Source organism: Myotis yumanensis, unplaced genomic scaffold, assembly GCF_028538775.1.
Source record: "Myotis yumanensis isolate MYYU_CA2020_CCGP unplaced genomic scaffold, mMyoYum1.0.hap1 SCAF_18, whole genome shotgun sequence".
In the NCBI taxonomy this organism is placed as follows: Eukaryota; Metazoa; Chordata; class Mammalia; order Chiroptera; family Vespertilionidae; genus Myotis; species Myotis yumanensis.
Genome location: NW_027223769.1, coordinates 28,087,753 through 28,106,936, shown reverse-complemented (window position 1 = coordinate 28,106,936; position 19,184 = coordinate 28,087,753). Strand labels below are relative to the sequence as shown.

Here is a 19,184-nt window from a genome sequence, read left to right as displayed (position 1 = left end):
AAGTATATGTTGAGACTGTAAAGTAATAGTGACTTGGTTTCCTCTTGGGAATAAATTTTTTAAATAATTTTTTTGTCTTTTTGGTCTCTTGTTAGACAGGATCTTTGCTTCTTCTCCTCTCCTTGTTGTGTCTTTTAGGTATTTATAAATATGTAATTTGCCTGTACCCTCCCCCCCAATTTCTTGGTTAAGCTATTACCTATGTTTCCTTTTTTTCCTATATTTGTTTTCATATTTCTAAGGAGCAGCCAAGTTGGCAGATTGTTTTCATAATTTGAACTTTGTTCAAAGGCATTATATTGACATTTATTATTACCCTTATTATGCCTTTGGTACATGTGTGCATTGTTGAATTTAAGCTGTTAGCTTCTAATTTAAGATTGACCTTATAGGGGACCCCATTTACCAAATAAAAATGATTAGGTTTTTACCAAGTAGCTTTCATGAGTGAGTCTGGCTTATAGAAATACTAGAGCAGCGGCCACATGGTCATTGATACACATTGCAAACCATGAGTTCACTTGGTTATTATGTATGTCCATTTCTCTCTTTTTCTTTTTTACCTTCTGTCATGCATTGACCTTGTCCCATACAATCTAGAGCAGGGGTGGGCAAACTTTTTGACTCGAGGGCCACAATGGGTTCTTAAACATGGATGGAGTGTTTGTGTGAACTAATATAAATTCAAAGTAAACATCATTACATAAAAGGGTACGGTCTTTTTTTTTTTTTTTTTTTAGTTTTATTCATTTCAAACGGCCGGATCGGGCCCGCAGGCCGTAGTTTGCCCACGGCTGATCTAGAGAGATCTTTTGATACTGATAGTACACATAATTGAGGTTAAACCTTAGAACTTCCTTATTAAATTATACATTTCATTTTTGCTTATATGGGAATCATTTATATTTCTAAATAAATAAAACAGTTCTTTGTATTAAAGAATGAATCAAACATTCTCATAGTAGAAAACGGTGCATATTTGAGTAGCTTATATTTTTGTAGACCTGCATTTAGGATGAATAACTATTCTAGGTCAGTCACTTCCAAGCCATAGTCAGCAGAGATTCTATATCAGAATCTCTTGAGGACTTTTTTTTATATATGTATTTTTATTGATTTCAGAGAGGAAGGGAGAGGGAAAGAGAGAGAGAAACATCCATGATGTGAGAGAATCACAGGTTGGCTGCCTCTTGCACTTCCCCTACTGGGGATAGAGCCCACAACCCAGGCATGTGCCCTTGACTGGAATCGAACCCGGGATCCTTCGGTCCCCAGGCCAATGCTCTATCCACTGAGCCAAGCCTGCTAGGGCTCTTGAGGATTTTTTAAAAGGTCTCATCCAGCCCGGCTGGCATGGCTCAGTGGATGAGCACCTACCTAGGAACCAGGAGGTCATGGTTCAATTCCCAGTCAGGGCACATGCCCGGGTTATGGGCTTGATCCCCAGTAGGGGACATGCTGGAGGCAGCCACTCAATGATTCTCATCATTGTTGTTTCCATCTCTCTTTCCTTCTCCCTTCCTCTCTGAAATCAATAAATATGTATATATATATATGTATGTATATATATATGTGTATATATATATATGTTTTATATATATATATTTTTTTTATTTTATTTTTATTTTTTTAATATATTTTATTGATTTTTTACAGAGAGGAAGGGAGAGAGATAGAGAGTTAGAAACATCGATGAGAGAGAAACATCGATCAGCTGCCTCCTGCACATCTCCCACTGGGGATGTGCCCGCAATCCAGGCACATGCCCTTGACCGGAATCGAACCTGGGACCCTTCAGTCCGCAAGCCGACGCTCTATCCACTGAGCCAAACCAGCTTCGGCAATATATATATATATATATTTTAAAGTCTCTTCTACACCAGAGCTACTGAATCAGAATCTCTGGGATCTATGTATTTTAAAGTTCACCAGGTGATTCTGTTACCAACCAGGTTTGGGAAATAGTGCTTAGGTAGAATGTGCCCCCAAATCCATGGAGGTGCCTGTTAGATGTTCTATAAATTCTCTCTGTGTGTAATTTATTCCATTTTATATCATTCATTCAAGATGATGGATTTGCCACAGATTCCCACCCTTTTCTCCTATTTCCAGTAATGGAAAACTGTGGAACTGCTCCAAAGACAGTATAACTGAGCTGCTTTCAGGGATATGGGCCTGGAGCGGGGCAAGGAGGGATTTGGTGGTCACTCTTTTTTTTTTTTTTTTTTTTTTTAAATATATTTTATTGATTTTTTACAGAGAGGAAGGGAGAGGGATAGAGAGTTAGAAACATCGATGGGAGAGAAACATCGACCAGCTGCCTCCTGCACATCTCCCACGGGGGATGTGCCCGCAACCCAGGTACATGCCCTTGACCGGAATCGAACCCGGGACCTTTCAGTCCGCAGGCCGACGCTCTATCCACTGAGCCAAACCGGTTTTGGCTGGTGGTCACTCTTGAAAGAGCAAAAAGAAGTGAGACATTAGGTTGCTGTGTGCCAGCAAAAGTGTGATCCAGGCTGTAGAAAGTAGAGAGGGACAGCATGTGTGTGGGAGGCAGCCTCCAGTCGGTACTGTGGCATAGCATGTTGACTCTCAGGTAAGTTTTGTCTTTTGTTTTAAATGTTCAATAAATGAAATAAACAGGCTACCCTTAATGTGGGGCTAGAACATGGCCTCTGTAACCAGGTTACAATAATAACTGGGATGGTTTAGTACATTTCCATTTGTTATGTTGAATATTTTTGCACAAAGTTGGTCTAATTCCCTACATATTTAAATTTCCCCATATGCTATATCCCTGCTAGAATGCTCCTCTCTTACTGTAGTTTGCCTGGCAGGATTCTCTCACCCTTGAAAATCCAGCTTTAATAATTCTTCTCCTTAAAGCCCTTCTTCACTCATTTAAGCCATCCTTTGTGCCAGGGTATGGGAAGTCTGTTAACCCCTGTTACAGCAGTCATCACACTGTATAGCTGCTATTTGTTTTATCTGTCTCCCTGCCAGATGAGCTTCCTGAAAACTAAGCCCTGTGCAGTTAGGACCTCCACTACAGTACCAAGTAATTAAAAGGGAAATTCATATCTGTGTGACTAGCATCAGGCATCTTTTGGTGAAGAATTACTAAATCTTAATGTCTTAAAAAATTAGTGTATTCAAGTGGCAGGATTTTTAATATTTTTAAAAATTTTTTTAAAAACTGATTTCAGGGAGAGGAAAGGAGAGGGAGAGAGAAATAGAAACACCAATGATGAGAGAATCATTGATTGGCTGCCTCCTGCATGTCCCCTGTTGGGGGTCGAGCCTGCAACCCAGGGCATGTGCCCTTGAGCAGAATCAAACCCAGGACCCTTCAGTCTGCAGGCCGATGCTCTATCCACTGAGACAAACCATCTAAGGCAGGATTTTTTTTTTTTTTTAATCTAACCTACAATTGTGTTAGGACTTCTTTTTCTGTTTAATAAATGACATAAACATAGCAAAAAAGAAAATAAGCTCATACAATTAAGCTTCTACTTAGCACACAATGTTTGTTTTTCCATGTGTTCTTCCTGCTCTTGTCATGTGCAAGGACCATTTGTGCATGTTTCATATGACATTGGCACCAATGTTGAGTGTCTGCTGTTTATCTAACACTTACATTCATTGCTGCAGAAATAAAAGACATAGTTCCTACCCTTACCATTAAGCTAAAAGTCTATTTGGGGAAAAGACACAGACATAGAACAATTGACTACAGTGAAAACCAAAAAAACAAACTTGAAGTCAGCAGTCAAGGTTTAGAAGACTACTGATTTAGGGCAGCAATTTTCAACCTTTTTCATCTCATAGCAGACACTAATTACTAAAATTCTTCAGCACACCAAAAAATATATATATTTTGCCTATATGACAAAAAATAGGTGTAATTTTGACTCATTCACACCGGACGACTATTGTGTTGACTTGTCGTTTTTTTATTTGATGACCTAAGGGAAAAGTCGGGTATTGCATGTTTTACAAATTCTTGTGGCACACCACTGTGCTGCAGCACACAGGTTGAAAATCGCTGGTTTAGGGGATGAGTTGAGCTGAGAGGGTGGGGGACAACGGAGTTGGCTATTGTGTGGAAGATGCCCCAAAGGTGAGGGTGGGTGGGTGGAAAGTATGGGAACAGATTTTACAGAAGTCTGGGAGCAAAGCCGAGGAGTTGATTTAGTAAGCCTCAACCACGTGTTTTTTGCGCCTCATTTCAAGAGTTAGTCTGGCAGCAATATACTGGACAGACTAAACTAGTAAGAGACCAGCCTGGGAAGCTGTTCTGGGTGTTTCGGGTTTCTTTTTTTGGGGGGGAGGGGATGGTTTTGTTTGTTTGTTTTACTCTTAAGTTTTCTCTTCCATTCCTGGATTTGGTCAGTCACCAGGTTCTGTTAACTGGTTGCAGCCTTTATCCTACAGAAATTCAGTAGTTTATCAAATAAGTCATTTTTGTGGTGGGGAAAATTTATCTAGGGCTTGTGATTAGAATTCTAGGAAACAAACATCTTATATTTTTGTTTAGCTAACATGTATTCATTGCCTTTGGTGGGACCGGGAGGTGGATACAGAGAAGCACAGTTGCCAGGCTCTGTGCACGCGTTGTTTTATTTAATCTTAATGACAACCTATGAGGTGGATAACATTCCTGTTTTGTGCACAAGGAAATGGAGGCACAGAGGGCTAGCATATCTCACTCTAGGTCAGTGATGGCGAACCTATGACACGCGTGTCAGTTGACATGCGAACTCATTTTTTTGGTTGATTTTTCTTTGTTAAATGGCATTTAAATATATAAAATAAATATCAAAAATATAAGTCTTTGTTTTACTATGGTTGCAAATATCAAAAAATTTCTATATGTGACACGGCACCAGAGTTAAGTTAGGGTTTTGTTTTTTTTCAAAATGCTGACACGCAGAGCTCAAAAGGTTTGCCATCACTGCAGCATACTGCTAGTAAGTAAAAGAACCAGAATTGGAATGTAGGTCTCTGGCTGGAGAGTCTAAGCTCTGGACTATTCTTGTCCTACCTTTTTAAAAAGAAAATTACTATTCCTTTTTTGGTTCTTGGTGCTTTTAATGTGGAACAAGAGTTTTCTTCATGTTATTACATTAAAACACGATTTTTAATGTCTGCATAGTATTCCATTTAGTGGACGTATCATTATTTACTAGATTTAACTATTCCCCTGTGGTTTTACTTTTAGGTTGTTTATCATTATTTGCTTTAATAATGTTTTAAATTTTCTGTGATAGTGACAGTACTAGATTATATCATTGTGGCTTTATAATATGTTAACATTTGGTTATAGAAGATTGCCTTCATTTTTCAGAAATTTTATTGCTATCAATATCTTGTTTATTTCAGACAGATTTTGAAAATCATTGTATATAAAAAGTAGAAAGAATGTCTTTACAATGTTTGGTCTTTCTGATCATGGATACAGATAGTACTGTCCCTATTTAGTGAGGTGTTTTTTTATGCCTCCTAGAAGAGTTTTGTAATCTTTAGATAACAAATGCACATTTTGAGTTGAGGTTATTTTTATTTTGATAAGAATAGTATAACTTTCTATATTTCTGTATTGTTTTTCTGTACTTTCTATTTATTGAATATGTACGTATACTCTATACAATTTCATGTATAGTCCATCTCATTTGAAGAAATATATAGAAAATACAAATAGTAAATGATACAAAGTCAAACCTGCAGAAAATGCCAATTAGAATAATTGGTACATAGTTTGAGAGGAAAATAATTGATCAATGTGTGGCAACTTAAAAAAAAGTAATATTCTATTACATAGGTTTCTCAGTGAAAGAAAAAAATTCTTTAAAGAAAAACTTTTCCCCATGTCCTAGCTGGTTTGGCTCAGTGGATAGAGCGTCGGCTTGTGGACTGAAGGGTCCTGGGTTCGATTGCGGTCGAGGGCACATGCCTGGGTTACAGGTTCCACCCCCAGTAGGGGGGCTGCAGGAGGCAGCCGATCAATGAGTCTGTCATCATTGATGTTCCTATCTCTCTCTTCTTCCACCTTCCTCTCTGAAATTAATGAAAATATATTTTTAAAAAAAGAAAAAAGAAAAACTTTTCCACATATGTGATTCCAAATGAAATTTCTCCCACGTATCCTTTAGTGTAAGCCAAGGGCATAATGCCAAAACAAAACTTGATGAAAGTAGTTCTTTAGGGGATAAGATCCTGTGACCCAAGTATACCCAGTTTTCTGATGTACTGGGCATATAATTCTGGGATAAAGACTAGAATAGAATGCTGAATTCCACTGAGGTGGAATAAGGACAGAAAAGTCTCTTTCTCACTTTTTTTAATCCTCACCCAAGGATATGTTTTTATTGATATTTTTAGAGAGGAAGAGGGAGGGAGAGAGAAACAGCAATGGGTTGCCCCACCCCAATCAGAATCGAACTTGTAACCTTTTGGTGACACTCCAACCAAATGAGCCACCTGGCCAGGGTAGAAAAGGCTCTTGAATTTACCAGTTAAGGGCCATTCCTGGCTTCAGAGCAATTCAATAATTGAGAAACAGAAACCAGACTGGTAAACCAACGGGTGGAAGAGAAATAAAGGAGTGAAGACAGCCAGTGTGGAGTTGAACATGGAGGGAATATAGAGATAGTAGATGCTAAATTGTCAGGTGGAGTTAAAGGGAGTTTTAAGATGGGAAAGATTTGAGCAACATAGAGCTGGCAGACAAGAGGCTGAGGCAAGAGGGAGAGGGCTGATCTAGAAGACTCCCCAAGGATGCTGGCAAGGCGGGTGGCCTGTGAGCAAGCGCAGACCTCAGAGCCCTTTGTGTCCTAGTCTAGGCCTCTGCGTCTTCCCACTCCACAAGTCAGCAGAGCCAAGGGAGGTGCTCAGGTGCCAGTTTTCCTCTCTTCTAGCCTCTTCACCCCCAGGTACCAGGACCGTCCTGCCTTAGCCTGAGGGAACCTCCTGCCTACCCTCTACCCAGGTGTTGATTTGAATGATTTTTTTTAATGTTTCTAAGCTTTACTTTTTCACCAAGATGATAGAAAATACAGGAAGGATCTGGTCTTCAGAGTTCCGTTTTATGTGTGATATTGTGTCCCAGGGGACTAACCTGCTTTGCCAGGCTCTTTTGATTGGTTAGTAATGGATTAGGGACTAGAGTCCAGGTTTCTTTACTTCTTAGGTGATAACCTAACATCCACATAGATGACCTTTAGGTAGTAAAACTGAGAGTGCAGATGTGGATTTTAAAGATCTCTGTGTAGAGACAGCAGAAGTAAAAAGGTTAGCAAATGGAGTGGCTACAGAGAAAGGAACAGAGCCTTAATGTGCTAAGAGGGAGGAGCTCTAAGAGACAAGGGAAGGCAGGAGCCAAGGGAGAAAAGAGGCCCTGATGAAGGAAGAATATCAGTTTCATACTGTCAGATGCCAGAGAAACTAAGGTTGAGGATGAAGGAAAGGCCTTTGGGTTGGCTGGTGTGGTTTTTGGTGAATGGTGCTTGTGGACCAAACAGAAGGACCACAGAGTAGGCTAAGAAGTAATGGAGTCCTTTATTTAAAAAATAGAGCATGGTTTATCCATTGATCGGTTTTTGTTTGTTTTGTTTTGTTTAAGGGAGAGAGAGAGAGAAAGAAACAAACATGGATCAGTTGCCTTCTACACAAGCCCCAAACAGATCAAACCCGTAACCTGGGTCTGTGCCCTGACGGGGAAGGTACCCCTCCATCACCTTTTGGTATACAGACTGATGCTCCAATCAGTGGAGCCACCCAGCCAGGGCTGGAGTCCTTTTTAATAAGGACAAGTTCTTAAAATAGAGCAAAGCCATGCCCTGGCTCAGTGGTTATAGTGTCGGCCTGTGCACCAAAGAGTCCTTGGTTCAATTCCTGGTCAAGGATAGGTACTTCAGTTGCCAGTTCCTTCCCCACCCCTTGTCCAGGCACCTAAAGGAGGCAACCAGTTGATGTGTCTCTCTCACGTCAATGTTTCTCTCCCTCTTCCCCCCTCTCCCCTCTCCCTCCCTCCCTTCTACTCTCTGAAAACCAATGAGAAAAAATATCCTCAGGTGAGGATTAAAAATAAAAAATAAACAAATAGAGCAAAGCCATATACAGTAGTATGCAAATTAATCTTTTATGTGCTTCATTTTTCAGATTTCAGTAAGTAAGTTAACGTACTTTGATAATCAGAAAAAAGTTGTGTCCCTGGAATAAATGTAAATCCCTTTTTAGTGGTGGTGATCCACAAAAAGATTTTACAAAACCTAGAAAGCATGGCCGACTCAAGCAAGGAGACTGGCAAAGAATGAGAGAGAAAATGTCCATTCCCCCACCCCCTCAGTGGGCAGAGCTGAATCCATAAAGAGAGAAGATGGATCAGAACTACTGAGGGGGTAGGGGGAGTGGTGACATGGCTAGGAGAACACTGTCAGTCCCCTGGGAGCGGGGAGAGACCTGGTCCATCCTCTAAAGTTAATTATTGATTTCAGAGGAGAGACTCCCTTCTGGAGAAAGTTAGGTAAAGGAATCCACTGCCTGAGGGGATTTCTAAGCAGTGTATGGGAGAGGCTCGTTTTTTCTCTGTCGAAATAAAAGCTGCTGCTTTAAGACCCTGAGTAGATTGTTCATGGACCTAATACTCTGTCAGCTCGACTCCCTGGCAACACAGTTGGTTTCAGTTTGTACTCCTTTGTACCAGTTATTTTTCTAGCTGGTCTTTTAGTTTGGACTTGGTTATTTACAAGCAATTTCTAACATTTTAAGTTCTCAAGATGGACAAGAGGGATTTTTCTGTTTTTTCAAATTATTGTGTGCTACAAAAACCTACAGAGCTCAGAGATTAAATGCTTTTCCTCCACCAGTTTTATTACAAAGGATATCTAAATAGCTAGGATTATGTAGTGATTTTCTGGCAGGGCCAGCAGTAACATCTGCAGCTTGTGAAATGTTGTTTTTTGTCCTTTTGTTACTTTTCTCAAGAATGTCACCAACGTAGATGGGGTTTGTTCTCTGTTCCCTAAATCCAGCATTTGGAGTTACCATCTTTGCTGAGGTCCCAATTTTGAGACCTTCGTGGTCTGGAAAAATATTTCTTAAAATGTGTGAAAGTAATATTATAAAGTAGTACTTCTTTTATGAAACCACGTAGGGATCCATTAAGTTGCAAATTCTGATTCTATGGGTCAAGGGTGAGGCCTAAGTTTGTGTTTCCAATGAGTTCCAAGGTTACGCCAGTGCTGCTGGTTCTTAGACCGTACTCTGAGCAACAACGGCATAAAGTTGTGCTGTCCAGTACAGTATAGCCCCTGGCCACATGTGGCTGTTGAGAACCTACAGTGACTAGTTCAAATTGAGGTGTACTATAAATGTAAAATATATACCAGATTCCAAAGGTTTATTATGAAAAAAAGAATATAAAATATCTTATTAATGTTTTTATTGGTTGCATCTTTTATTTTTTAATATATTTTTATTAATTTCAGATAGGAAGGGAGAGGGAGAGATAGAAACATCAATGATGAGAGAGAATCATTTATCAGCTGCTCCTGCACACTCCCTACAGGTTATTAAGCCTGTAACCAGGCATGTGCTCTTGACCGGAATCGAACGTAGGACCTTTCAGCCCGCAGGCGAATGCTCTATCCACTGAGCCAGTCCGGCTAGGGCTATTGGTTACATCTTGAAGTAATAATATTTGGGACATACTAGGTTAAATAAAATTACTAAAATTAATTTCACCTGTTTCTTTTTACTTTATCAATATGACACTAGAAAATTACATCTATGTGACTCACATTTGTGGCCTCTATTATATTTCTAGTCTAGAGCATTCATTCCTATCCTAAGAATAATCCATCTGAACAATATTGGTTTTATAAAAGAAATTACAGTTAGGATCATGCTTAAAGTGATCTTTTATCAGAAATATGAGACCTTATAATAAAAAGCTAGCACCTTGATGCTTGAACATATTTATAGGGAAATTATAAAGCATTCTACAAATGTTCCTTGATCCTCACCTTATGTAGTAACATTTTATATTTGTCCCCATTTTTAATGGAACAGCTAGTAAGAGGTCTTTGCATTGAGCATTGTAGTGTTTTTCTCTTCGTTGTTGAGAACAAGTAGGTAATGGCAGAACAAATCAGACTGACAACCAGCAACCCACAAGGTTTTCCATCAGCCTGGGTTATGTTCCGTGCAGATGGTAGGATTTGCTGAATCTACCAAAAAAATGTAGGTTGCTTCAAGCCTGGCTTTTGCCCTCAAAGAGATTTCACAAGCCAGCTGGGGAAATGGATCATTTGAGAAAAATTTAAGCACAAAATAGTGTGGTTATTTTATCAGCAGACACATTCAGAGAAAGTAATGGCTACAGAGCAACAAGTCGTAAATCTGAATAGGTTATCTGGGGTTAGATAGTAAGAGGCCTTGAAAGCCATGCATCTCTCCCTTTTGCCAATAAGGGGATACACTTTGTTGTAGAAATCAAGCACTGTTTTTGTGAACCAAGTAAGTCTTAACTTCCCCTGCCAGAAAGCACATGTAGTTTCCCAGTACCATATGCATATAATCTTCTTATTTTGTGTCAGGCAAGACTATCCAAAGCTATTCAACCAACATAGCTTTCTCCTGTCTCTCATACCTGAATAGCCTTCAAACCTACCTACTTTTACCTAAAACCATTGTACCTGTTCTGTCCCTCATGTTAGACAGTAACTCCTACAATGCAGAACCAGGTCTTGCCCACCCCTCTGTAGTCTTTGTACTCCTTTGCAGGTGATTCTGGCTTAAGAAGAACCTTCCCTGACTGTTAGCATGGATACAGCATTAAGATGCCTGGACAGAGAATTAAAGAAATGTACCTCTGATAGAAGTAGCAAAAGCTTTGTTTGAGACTGAGGGAAGAATGCAAAACACTTGAAATTTTTAAATTTTGAGTTAGCCTTGTATATACTTGCAGGTTTTAAGTCATTATTTTCAGTTAGATGATGGTTCAGACTCATTTTACGCTTAGGTATCTGGGTACTCTGAGTATTCACGAGACTTAAGAGAGCCAGAAGCTATGAATTGGCTGATCCCCCCCCCCCCCCCGGTTTTGTTAATAATTCTTTAATATAAACTATCTAGAGTAGAATTTAACTGTCTCATGTTATATATTTCTTAACCATTTGTTGTTTTGAATCAGGACCCAAAGAAGATCCATACGCAGTGATTGATTGCTGCATTTTTTTTAAGTCTCTTATCTGTGTCAGGGCTTTTCAAATTCAGCACTATTGCTATTCTTTGTTGTGGAGGACTAACTTGTGCATATAGCAAGGTGTTTAGTAATATCTCTGGCCTCTCTGCCCACTGGATGCTAAGTAGCATACCCACTCTAGAAGTGATAACCAAAAATGTCTCCAGGCCTTGCCAAATGTCACCTGGAGGCAAAGTCACCCCACTACTGATCTGTAGGTTCTCTCTCTATCCTTCCCATTTTTTTCTTCTGGTGATTTATTTGCAAAAGAAACTGCAGTTTCCTTCTGTCTAGATTTCACCCCTGTAGTGTAACTTAACATCCTCTGTCACCAATTTCCTATTAATTGGTAGTTGAATCGAGAAGCTATATTAGTTTAAATGTTTTTGTTTTGTTTGACAAGACTGCTTCATGGGTAATGTTTTGTCCTTCTGTCAGGAGGCACATGGTGTGTGTTATTTTTTTGTAATATTAACCATTTTTCAGGGATCTTTTTTATTTTAAAATGTATTATTTATATTTTCATGTAGATATAAACTTTATTTTAAATAACAATCTGTGTTCTCTCTTAATAAAGGAAGGGGAAATGGAAGGTGAGGCGGTTGAAGCCATTGTGGAGGAATCTGAAACTTTCATTAAAGGAAAGGAGAGAAAGACTTACCAGAGACGCCGGGAAGGGGGCCAGGAAGAGGACGCTTGCCACCTACCCCAGAACCAGACTGATGGGGGTGAGGTGGTTCAGGATGTCAATAGTAGTGTGCAGATGGTCATGATGGAACAGCTGGATCCTACCCTTCTTCAGATGAAGACCGAAGTAATGGAGGGTACGGTCGCTCCAGAAGCAGAGGCTGCTGTGGACGATACCCAGATCATAACCTTGCAGGTTGTAAATATGGAGGAACAGCCCATAAACATAGGAGAGCTTCAGCTTGTTGAAGTCCCCGTTCCCGTGACTGTACCTGTTGCTACCACTTCGGTAGATGAACTCCATGGGGCTTATGAGAATGAAGTGTCTAAAGAGGGCCTTGCAGAAAATGAACCCATGATCTGTCACACCTTACCTTTGCCTGAAGGGTTTCAAGTGGTGAAAGTGGGGGCCAATGGAGAGGTGGAGACGCTAGAGCAAGGGGAACTTCCACCTCAGGAAGATCCTATTTGGCAAAAAGACCCAGACTATCAGCCACCAGCCAAAAAAACAAAGAAAACCAAAAAGAGCAAACTTCGCTACACAGAGGAGGGCAAAGATGTGGATGTTTCTGTCTATGACTTTGAGGAAGAGCAACAGGAGGGTCTGCTATCAGAGGTTAATGCAGAGAAAGTGGTTGGTAACATGAAGCCTCCAAAACCAACAAAAATTAAGAAGAAAGGTAAAATGATTTTATCCCTTCTATTCTCATAAAACCAATTTGGAATGAAGTACATAACGATATATATGCAGGTTATTTTATATTAAATTAATTTACTTTTTAAGATCATGATGTGAGTGCTAGTCTTTTTAGCCAGTCTAAAATAAGTTTTTAAGTCCTGAAGATAAAGAAGTAAATCTATTAGTGGAAAAAAAATAACTAGGATATTTATAGAAATTTAAGATTGGGATTAACCTTAACATTTTTTAACCCTACAACAAGTAAGTGTTTTATTTTGCATATAGGTGTAAAGAAGACATTCCAGTGTGAGCTTTGCAGTTACACGTGTCCACGGCGTTCAAATTTGGATCGTCACATGAAAAGTCACACTGATGAGAGACCACACAAGTGCCATCTCTGTGGCAGGGCATTCAGGACAGTCACCCTCCTGAGGAATCACCTTAACACACACACAGGTGCTGGATAAGAATGTTGGGAACTACAGCATAGCTACGATTAATACTTGGACTTTATAAGGATGGTGATCCAGAGAAAGATTATCTGTGGTAGATAACCTGTCGTATTTCCTAAAGACATCACCATTGTGTTGCTAAGGTTTTAACAACTACTAAAAATGACCCCCAAAATTCCTAGGCAAAAATTGCCAGACACTTTGTTGAAGAACGTTAGAAATAGTAGTGAAATCCTACCTTTGTAAAAACCATGCTTTGTGGTTGTTTTACCTCAAGGAAGATAAGTAATTCATAATCTCAGAATGGAAAGTGTAAGGCATCATTCTAGCAGTTCAAACATTTATTCATTCACACTCCTTGCATACTTCAGCATTCTAACATTAGCTTCACCTTGACTGTGGTCAGGTCTTGGGGGTCACTAAAGTGGAGGACTGTGCACTGGAGCTCTCTTTTAGGCTCTCTTCCGGGCTCTTGGCATTTTAGTGTTGGCTTTGGCTATAAGTGCTAACAATGAAACTTCTTTCACCCAGTTCTTTATGCAGAATAGCTCTTCTCTATCCAGATTCTCCACATAATTTTATATGATGACTCTTGTTTTTATTTGATGTGCTGATTGTCCAATGAGTGTGATTAAGTGGGGGTTGGCCTATAAGCAGTATGCTGTGTATTTGTATTTTTTTGCTGATGTGACTTAGTCACTTTTTTAAAAATATTTTTTATTGACTTCAGAGAAGAGAGAGGGAGAGAGAGATAGAAACATCAGTGATGAGAGAGAATCATTGATCAGCTGCCTCCTGTATGCCCCCCACTGGGGATCAAGCCTGCAACCCAGACATGTGCCCTTGACCAGATTCAAACCCGGGACCCTTTAGTTTGCAGGCTGACGCTCTATCCACTGAGCCAAACCAGCTATGGCTGATTTAGTCACTTTTCGCCATCTTCCTAGTTTCTACTCAGACACTTGATATGTTTTATTTGACAGTTTGAAGACATTATAAAAGCAGCATATCTATAATAATAAAAGCGTAATATGCTAATTAGACCGGACAGCTGGACAACCTTCTGGACGAAGCCAAGCTGTGAGGGCTGAGCCCTTTGCACGAATTTTGTGCATCGGGCCTCTACTGACTAGATAAAAGTAGCTGGCCCCAGAAAGTCAGTTTATGCTGAGGAATAACATCTTTGCATTTTCTAGATGTAGTTGTATTGCATTCTAGGGTACACCCTTGCCTATGTCAAAATGCTGTAGCAATTGAAGCGTGACTTGGTGAGCGTGGATCTTGAGCAGAGGGACATACGTGGTCTTGTGGTGCAACCCGATGAAAATCTGTCCCACAGCAGAGATTCTTCCTTAATTGCCATTCTTACGTCTACCAGACCAGGGGTGGGGAGTGTCTGGCCCGTGGACCATATAAGGCCCAAGAAATCATTTAGTCTGGCCTTACCAAAGCCTTAAGGGTGAGTTAATTAAATGTTTGACCAGCCAAACCGGTTTGGCTCAGTGGATAGAGCGTCGGCATGTGGACTGAAAGGTCCCAGGTTCGATTCCGGTCAAGGGCATGTACCTTGGTTGCGGGCACATCCCAGTGGGAGGTGTGCAGGAGGCAGCTGGTCGATGTTTCTCTCTCATCGATGTTTCTCACTCTCTATCCCTCTCCCTTCCTCTCTGAAAAAAATCAATAAAATATATTAAAAATAAATAAATAAATGTTTGACCAAATATAGCAGAGCTAAATTTTAAATTGATAATTTTGTATGGCCTGCAAATGATGTTATAAATATCCAAATGGCCCTTGGCAACAAAAAGGTTCCCCACCCCTGCTCTAGACAGTACGAGGTAAGCGTTGGAGATTCTTGGTTTTTAGTTTGCCTTTTTAGAAGTGGATGCTGCTTTCCTTCTCTTGTTACTGTTATTTTACTTCTATCTCTATACCACCAGACTATACATTTTTCATAGACAAGAACTCTGTCCTTCACTCCTATATCCTCTGGTATTAAAGGAGCAAATTGAGCAAATAAACATTCATTGGAATTTCTTAGTTAAGGATCATATTCCAATCACACTTCCCTCTCCATGGTTCTCTCAATCTCTGGGAGAATCATTTTTGTAATGGCTGCCTCCATTCATTACATTGGAGCTCTTCCTAATTCCATTCTCAGATGTAGCCTTCTTTTGGTTTTGGTGTTTGGGATTACCTTGCTGTCCCCATTTTTAACGCCCATAATTAAAGATGATCCCTAGTTTCTGAATAATAGTCTGTAAAAACAGCACTCTGTTCTTCTGTCAGCTTTATCACCTCATTGTCATTATTACCTGGGCATTTCTTTCCAATGCAGTATTCAGAATATAAAGTGGCTAGAAAAGGTTTACTAAAGTAATATGGACATATTAAAAACAATAAGATTCTTTCAATGACGGGGGGAAAAAACAAGAAATGTATTGGCTGTGTATATTATTAGTTTATAGAAATGTTCAAATATTCCTGAATTGATATGCAGATCATAGAATGTTAGACATGGATGTTGGAAAGTGTTGAAAGTGATCTGTATAAAGGCAGTCGTACTTGGTAAAACCTTTGATAAATTTCTAGAATTCTTTATCAAATGGGTAATTAAGAGAAACTAAATGTTTAGCACATTTTCTAATAGTTTAGGGTTAGTGTCATAAAGTCTGCCAGTCCTTCTTATAGTTTTTTGAGCTACTTTCTGGCTAGTGCAGAGTTAATGAAATAACCAGGGCCCATCTCATGAATCATTAACTGTGCCCTTGATCTTGTCTTCCTGTTATGTCCTCTTTTCTCTTAGGTACACGTCCTCACAAGTGCCCAGACTGTGACATGGCCTTTGTGACTAGTGGAGAATTGGTGCGGCATCGTCGTTACAAACACACCCATGAGAAGCCATTCAAGTGTTCCATGTGCGATTACGCCAGCGTAGAAGTGAGTATTCAGCTTGTTGGCTACTCTTAAGATCATGATACCAGTATGAGGATATAAGCTACCCAAGCTGACTTAAGATGAAATAGAAAATCTAATTAGATTATTAACACCCCCACTCCCCACCACCAAAGGAAACTGTAATGAGTATGAAAGATTTACCCTATAAAAAAGCACTTAGTTCCACATGTCATTATAGGCAACTTCCACCAAACTTCACAGAAGCAAATAACTATATCCAGAGTATTTAAAAATGAGAGTTTTTTCACCTTTATTATTTTAGACTACCCTGTTATCAAAACTGGATAAGGATACTACCTTATTCTCACAGAAAAGCAAATATTCTAAGTAAAATTAGTTTTTAAATCAAATATAGTAATATATTTTTAAAAATAAGTGATTACTGCTCTGGCCAGTGTTGCTCTATGGTTAGTCCGTTGGCCCATGCACAGGTTTGTGCACATACCTGGGTTGCAGGTTCAATCCCTGGCCCTGGTTGGGGCGTGTGAGGGAGGAACAAATCCATCTCTCTCGTTCCCCCCTACCCCTTTGTTCCACTCTCTCTAAAAACATCCTGGGGAGAAGATTAGCAAGACAAAAAAAGTGATTACTAGAGTATATTTAAAATGCAAGGACAGTTCAACATTAGGAATTTATTAGTGTGAACGAAATTGAGAGATTTTTAAAAACCATATGATCATTTGTATAGATTATTGAAAAACTAAATTTCAATACTCAGTTACTGTCTAGTGGAAGGAAATGTCTTTACTATAAGGAGTGTATACAAGAAATCCATAGGAAACTCTAACTCTGAAATATTGGAAATATTCCCATTAAAATTGGAACAAGACATCTATCTTATTGTTCAGCATTGTATTGGAAATCCTAGCTAATAGAATAAAATAAGAAATGAGTGATAAATGGAAAAAACAAAATTGTCATTTCTTTCAGACATATTTCCTTATAGAAAATTCAAGAGTATTAGCTAAAAAAAAGAGTAGTAAGTGTTCAGTTGGGTGACCAGATATAAGTTAAGTACACAGAAATCAGTGACTTACCTTACACCAGTTGTTCTCAACCTTCTGGCCCTTTAAATACAGTTCCTCGTGTTGTGACCCAACCATAAAATTATTTTCATTGCTACTTCATAACTGTAATGTTGCTATTGTTATGAATTGTAATGTAAATATCTGATATGCAGGATGGTCTTAGGCGACCCCTGTGAAAGGGTCGTTTGACCACCAAAAGGGGTCACGACCCACAGGTTGAGAAGCGCTGCCTTCTACTATCAGTAGTAGGAAACAGGTTCAAATTCTAGCAAGCAATATATGATTTAGAGATAAACTGAACAATAAAAAACATCTGATACCGATGTGAAGAAAACTTGATTTTTCTGAAGGACATTAATAAATGAAGAGACACTATGAGTTCTAAATTCAACTGGAAGAATAAATATGAATGACTAAGAAAATTTGACAAAAGAAGGAGGGGGTTGTGTAATTGGATGTTGTAAAAACCATATAGTAGTAAATGAAGACAATGAGGTACTGGAGCAGAAATAAACAAAAAGCTTGTTGGATCGGAATAGAGTCTTGTGCACATAGGAATTTAATGTGTGATAAGGAGGCAAATCTTGGAAAGAGAATTATTCAGTAATGCTGTTGGAACCATTGTTAAACCACTTACAGTCTGAAAATTTGCTATGAGTGCAAGGGGATTAGTAAGTATGTTTAAAGCACTTAGAATTAAGTTTGTTTTGTTGAAAAGGTACCCATAGGAGACGAAGATCATAGTCAGGAGTGAGGAACGTAAGTGAGAGGCCCCTGAAGCCTGGCCTGGCTGGGAAGTGTTGATGATGGGAAGAGAGGACGAGGGGAATTAAAACGTGCTTATTAATTCGGATTCAAATTTTGGAAGAAAATTGATGAGCACGGATTATTTTTAAACTATTACGGAAAAATTCAAAAATATAAAAGTAGATAGAGTGATATATAATATACCCCCGTGTCCCTATTATCCAGCTTAAAGTTATTAATGACCAATCTTGACTATGTATGCCCCTGTTTATTTACTCTCTTCCTTTAGATTACAGTATGGATTTGAAAAACAAAGATTACAAAGAATGAGGAAGAGATGCTATCTTTTAGACTTTTTCTGTATTCTGACCTTCAGTGCCCAAAAGCTAACTTTTGTGCCTACTCCACAGCACTCACGTTACAATATGTTAATTAAAGTGTAAGAGGTTTGGTTGCTTTCATGTTTCAGGTCAGCAAATTAAAACGTCACATTCGTTCTCATACTGGAGAGCGTCCGTTCCAGTGCAGCTTGTGCAGTTATGCTAGCAGGGACACATACAAGCTGAAAAGGCACATGAGAACCCATTCAGGTAGGACTTCTCCCCTCTTTGTTGTATCACTGAACTGCTTTTCAGTGGGTTCTGTGGCACCCTGTGAGCCACCACATGCCCCTCCATTACCTGAATGGAAGTATATCATTGATGAGTGCCTTTCTGGCATATCTGCTGAATTCATTGTTCTGAATATACATTGAAGAAAAGAAAGTTTTTACTGTTGGAAATCTGGGTAGACTACTTAACCCAGCTCATTCAGTTTTCCTAAAAGAAACATCTACCTGTAGGTCCTCTTGTCACCCCATGTGCTTTCCCCAAAAGGTAAGCATTGCTGTGGGAACTCTCTTCTTTGTTTCTTTTTCATTTTGGAAATATTTTTAATTCTTTTATTATTTTTTTTAACAAATGGCCCCAGGGATAGGAGACCAGGGGAGCAGGGAGGAGGGGAAGCGAGGCCCCAGCCCCACAACCCTTCCCACCCACCGCTTTTCCCCTTATATGTTTATAATCTATATACAAGGCCTGGGGCTGGGGGGAGAGGGGGATAGAGGCAAGGGGAACTCCCTCATCAGGGTGGAGGCTCCTTGTCCCCTTGGGACCCAGGCTCTTCTGCCTGTTGGGAAGACTATTCTCAGGAAGGTGGCCCTGTCGGCTCCCAAGCTTTGGCATCCAGCATAAGGCATCAGGTGGGGAGGCCTGGGGGGCAGGCACATGTGGAAGAGGAAGTAGAGCTCCATTCATACTGGGAGGTTAAGAATGGAAGGGCAGCTTGGGATGGTAACATGAGAATTCAGACTTGGGGTTATGGGGGTTTCTTCCTCACCTGCTGGT

The 19,184-nt window shown here is 39.6% G+C and overlaps 1 protein-coding gene across 5 annotated transcripts in view; it reads left to right on the top strand.

Moving 5' to 3' along the window:
* Positions 1–19,184, top strand: part of CTCF (CCCTC-binding factor) — a 43,293-nt gene that overhangs the window by 10,770 nt on the left and 13,339 nt on the right. For all 5 annotated transcript variants that reach the window (XM_070398165.1, XM_070398163.1, XM_070398164.1 and 2 more), the window contains exons 3-6: positions 11,826–12,615; positions 12,900–13,070; positions 15,873–16,006; positions 18,269–18,389. In XM_070398165.1, the coding sequence (XP_070254266.1) occupies positions 11,835–12,615; positions 12,900–13,070; positions 15,873–16,006; positions 18,269–18,389 (1,207 nt within the window). In that variant the 5' untranslated portion in view covers positions 11,826–11,834. The remainder of the gene's footprint in view (positions 1–11,825; positions 12,616–12,899; positions 13,071–15,872; positions 16,007–18,268; positions 18,390–19,184) is intronic.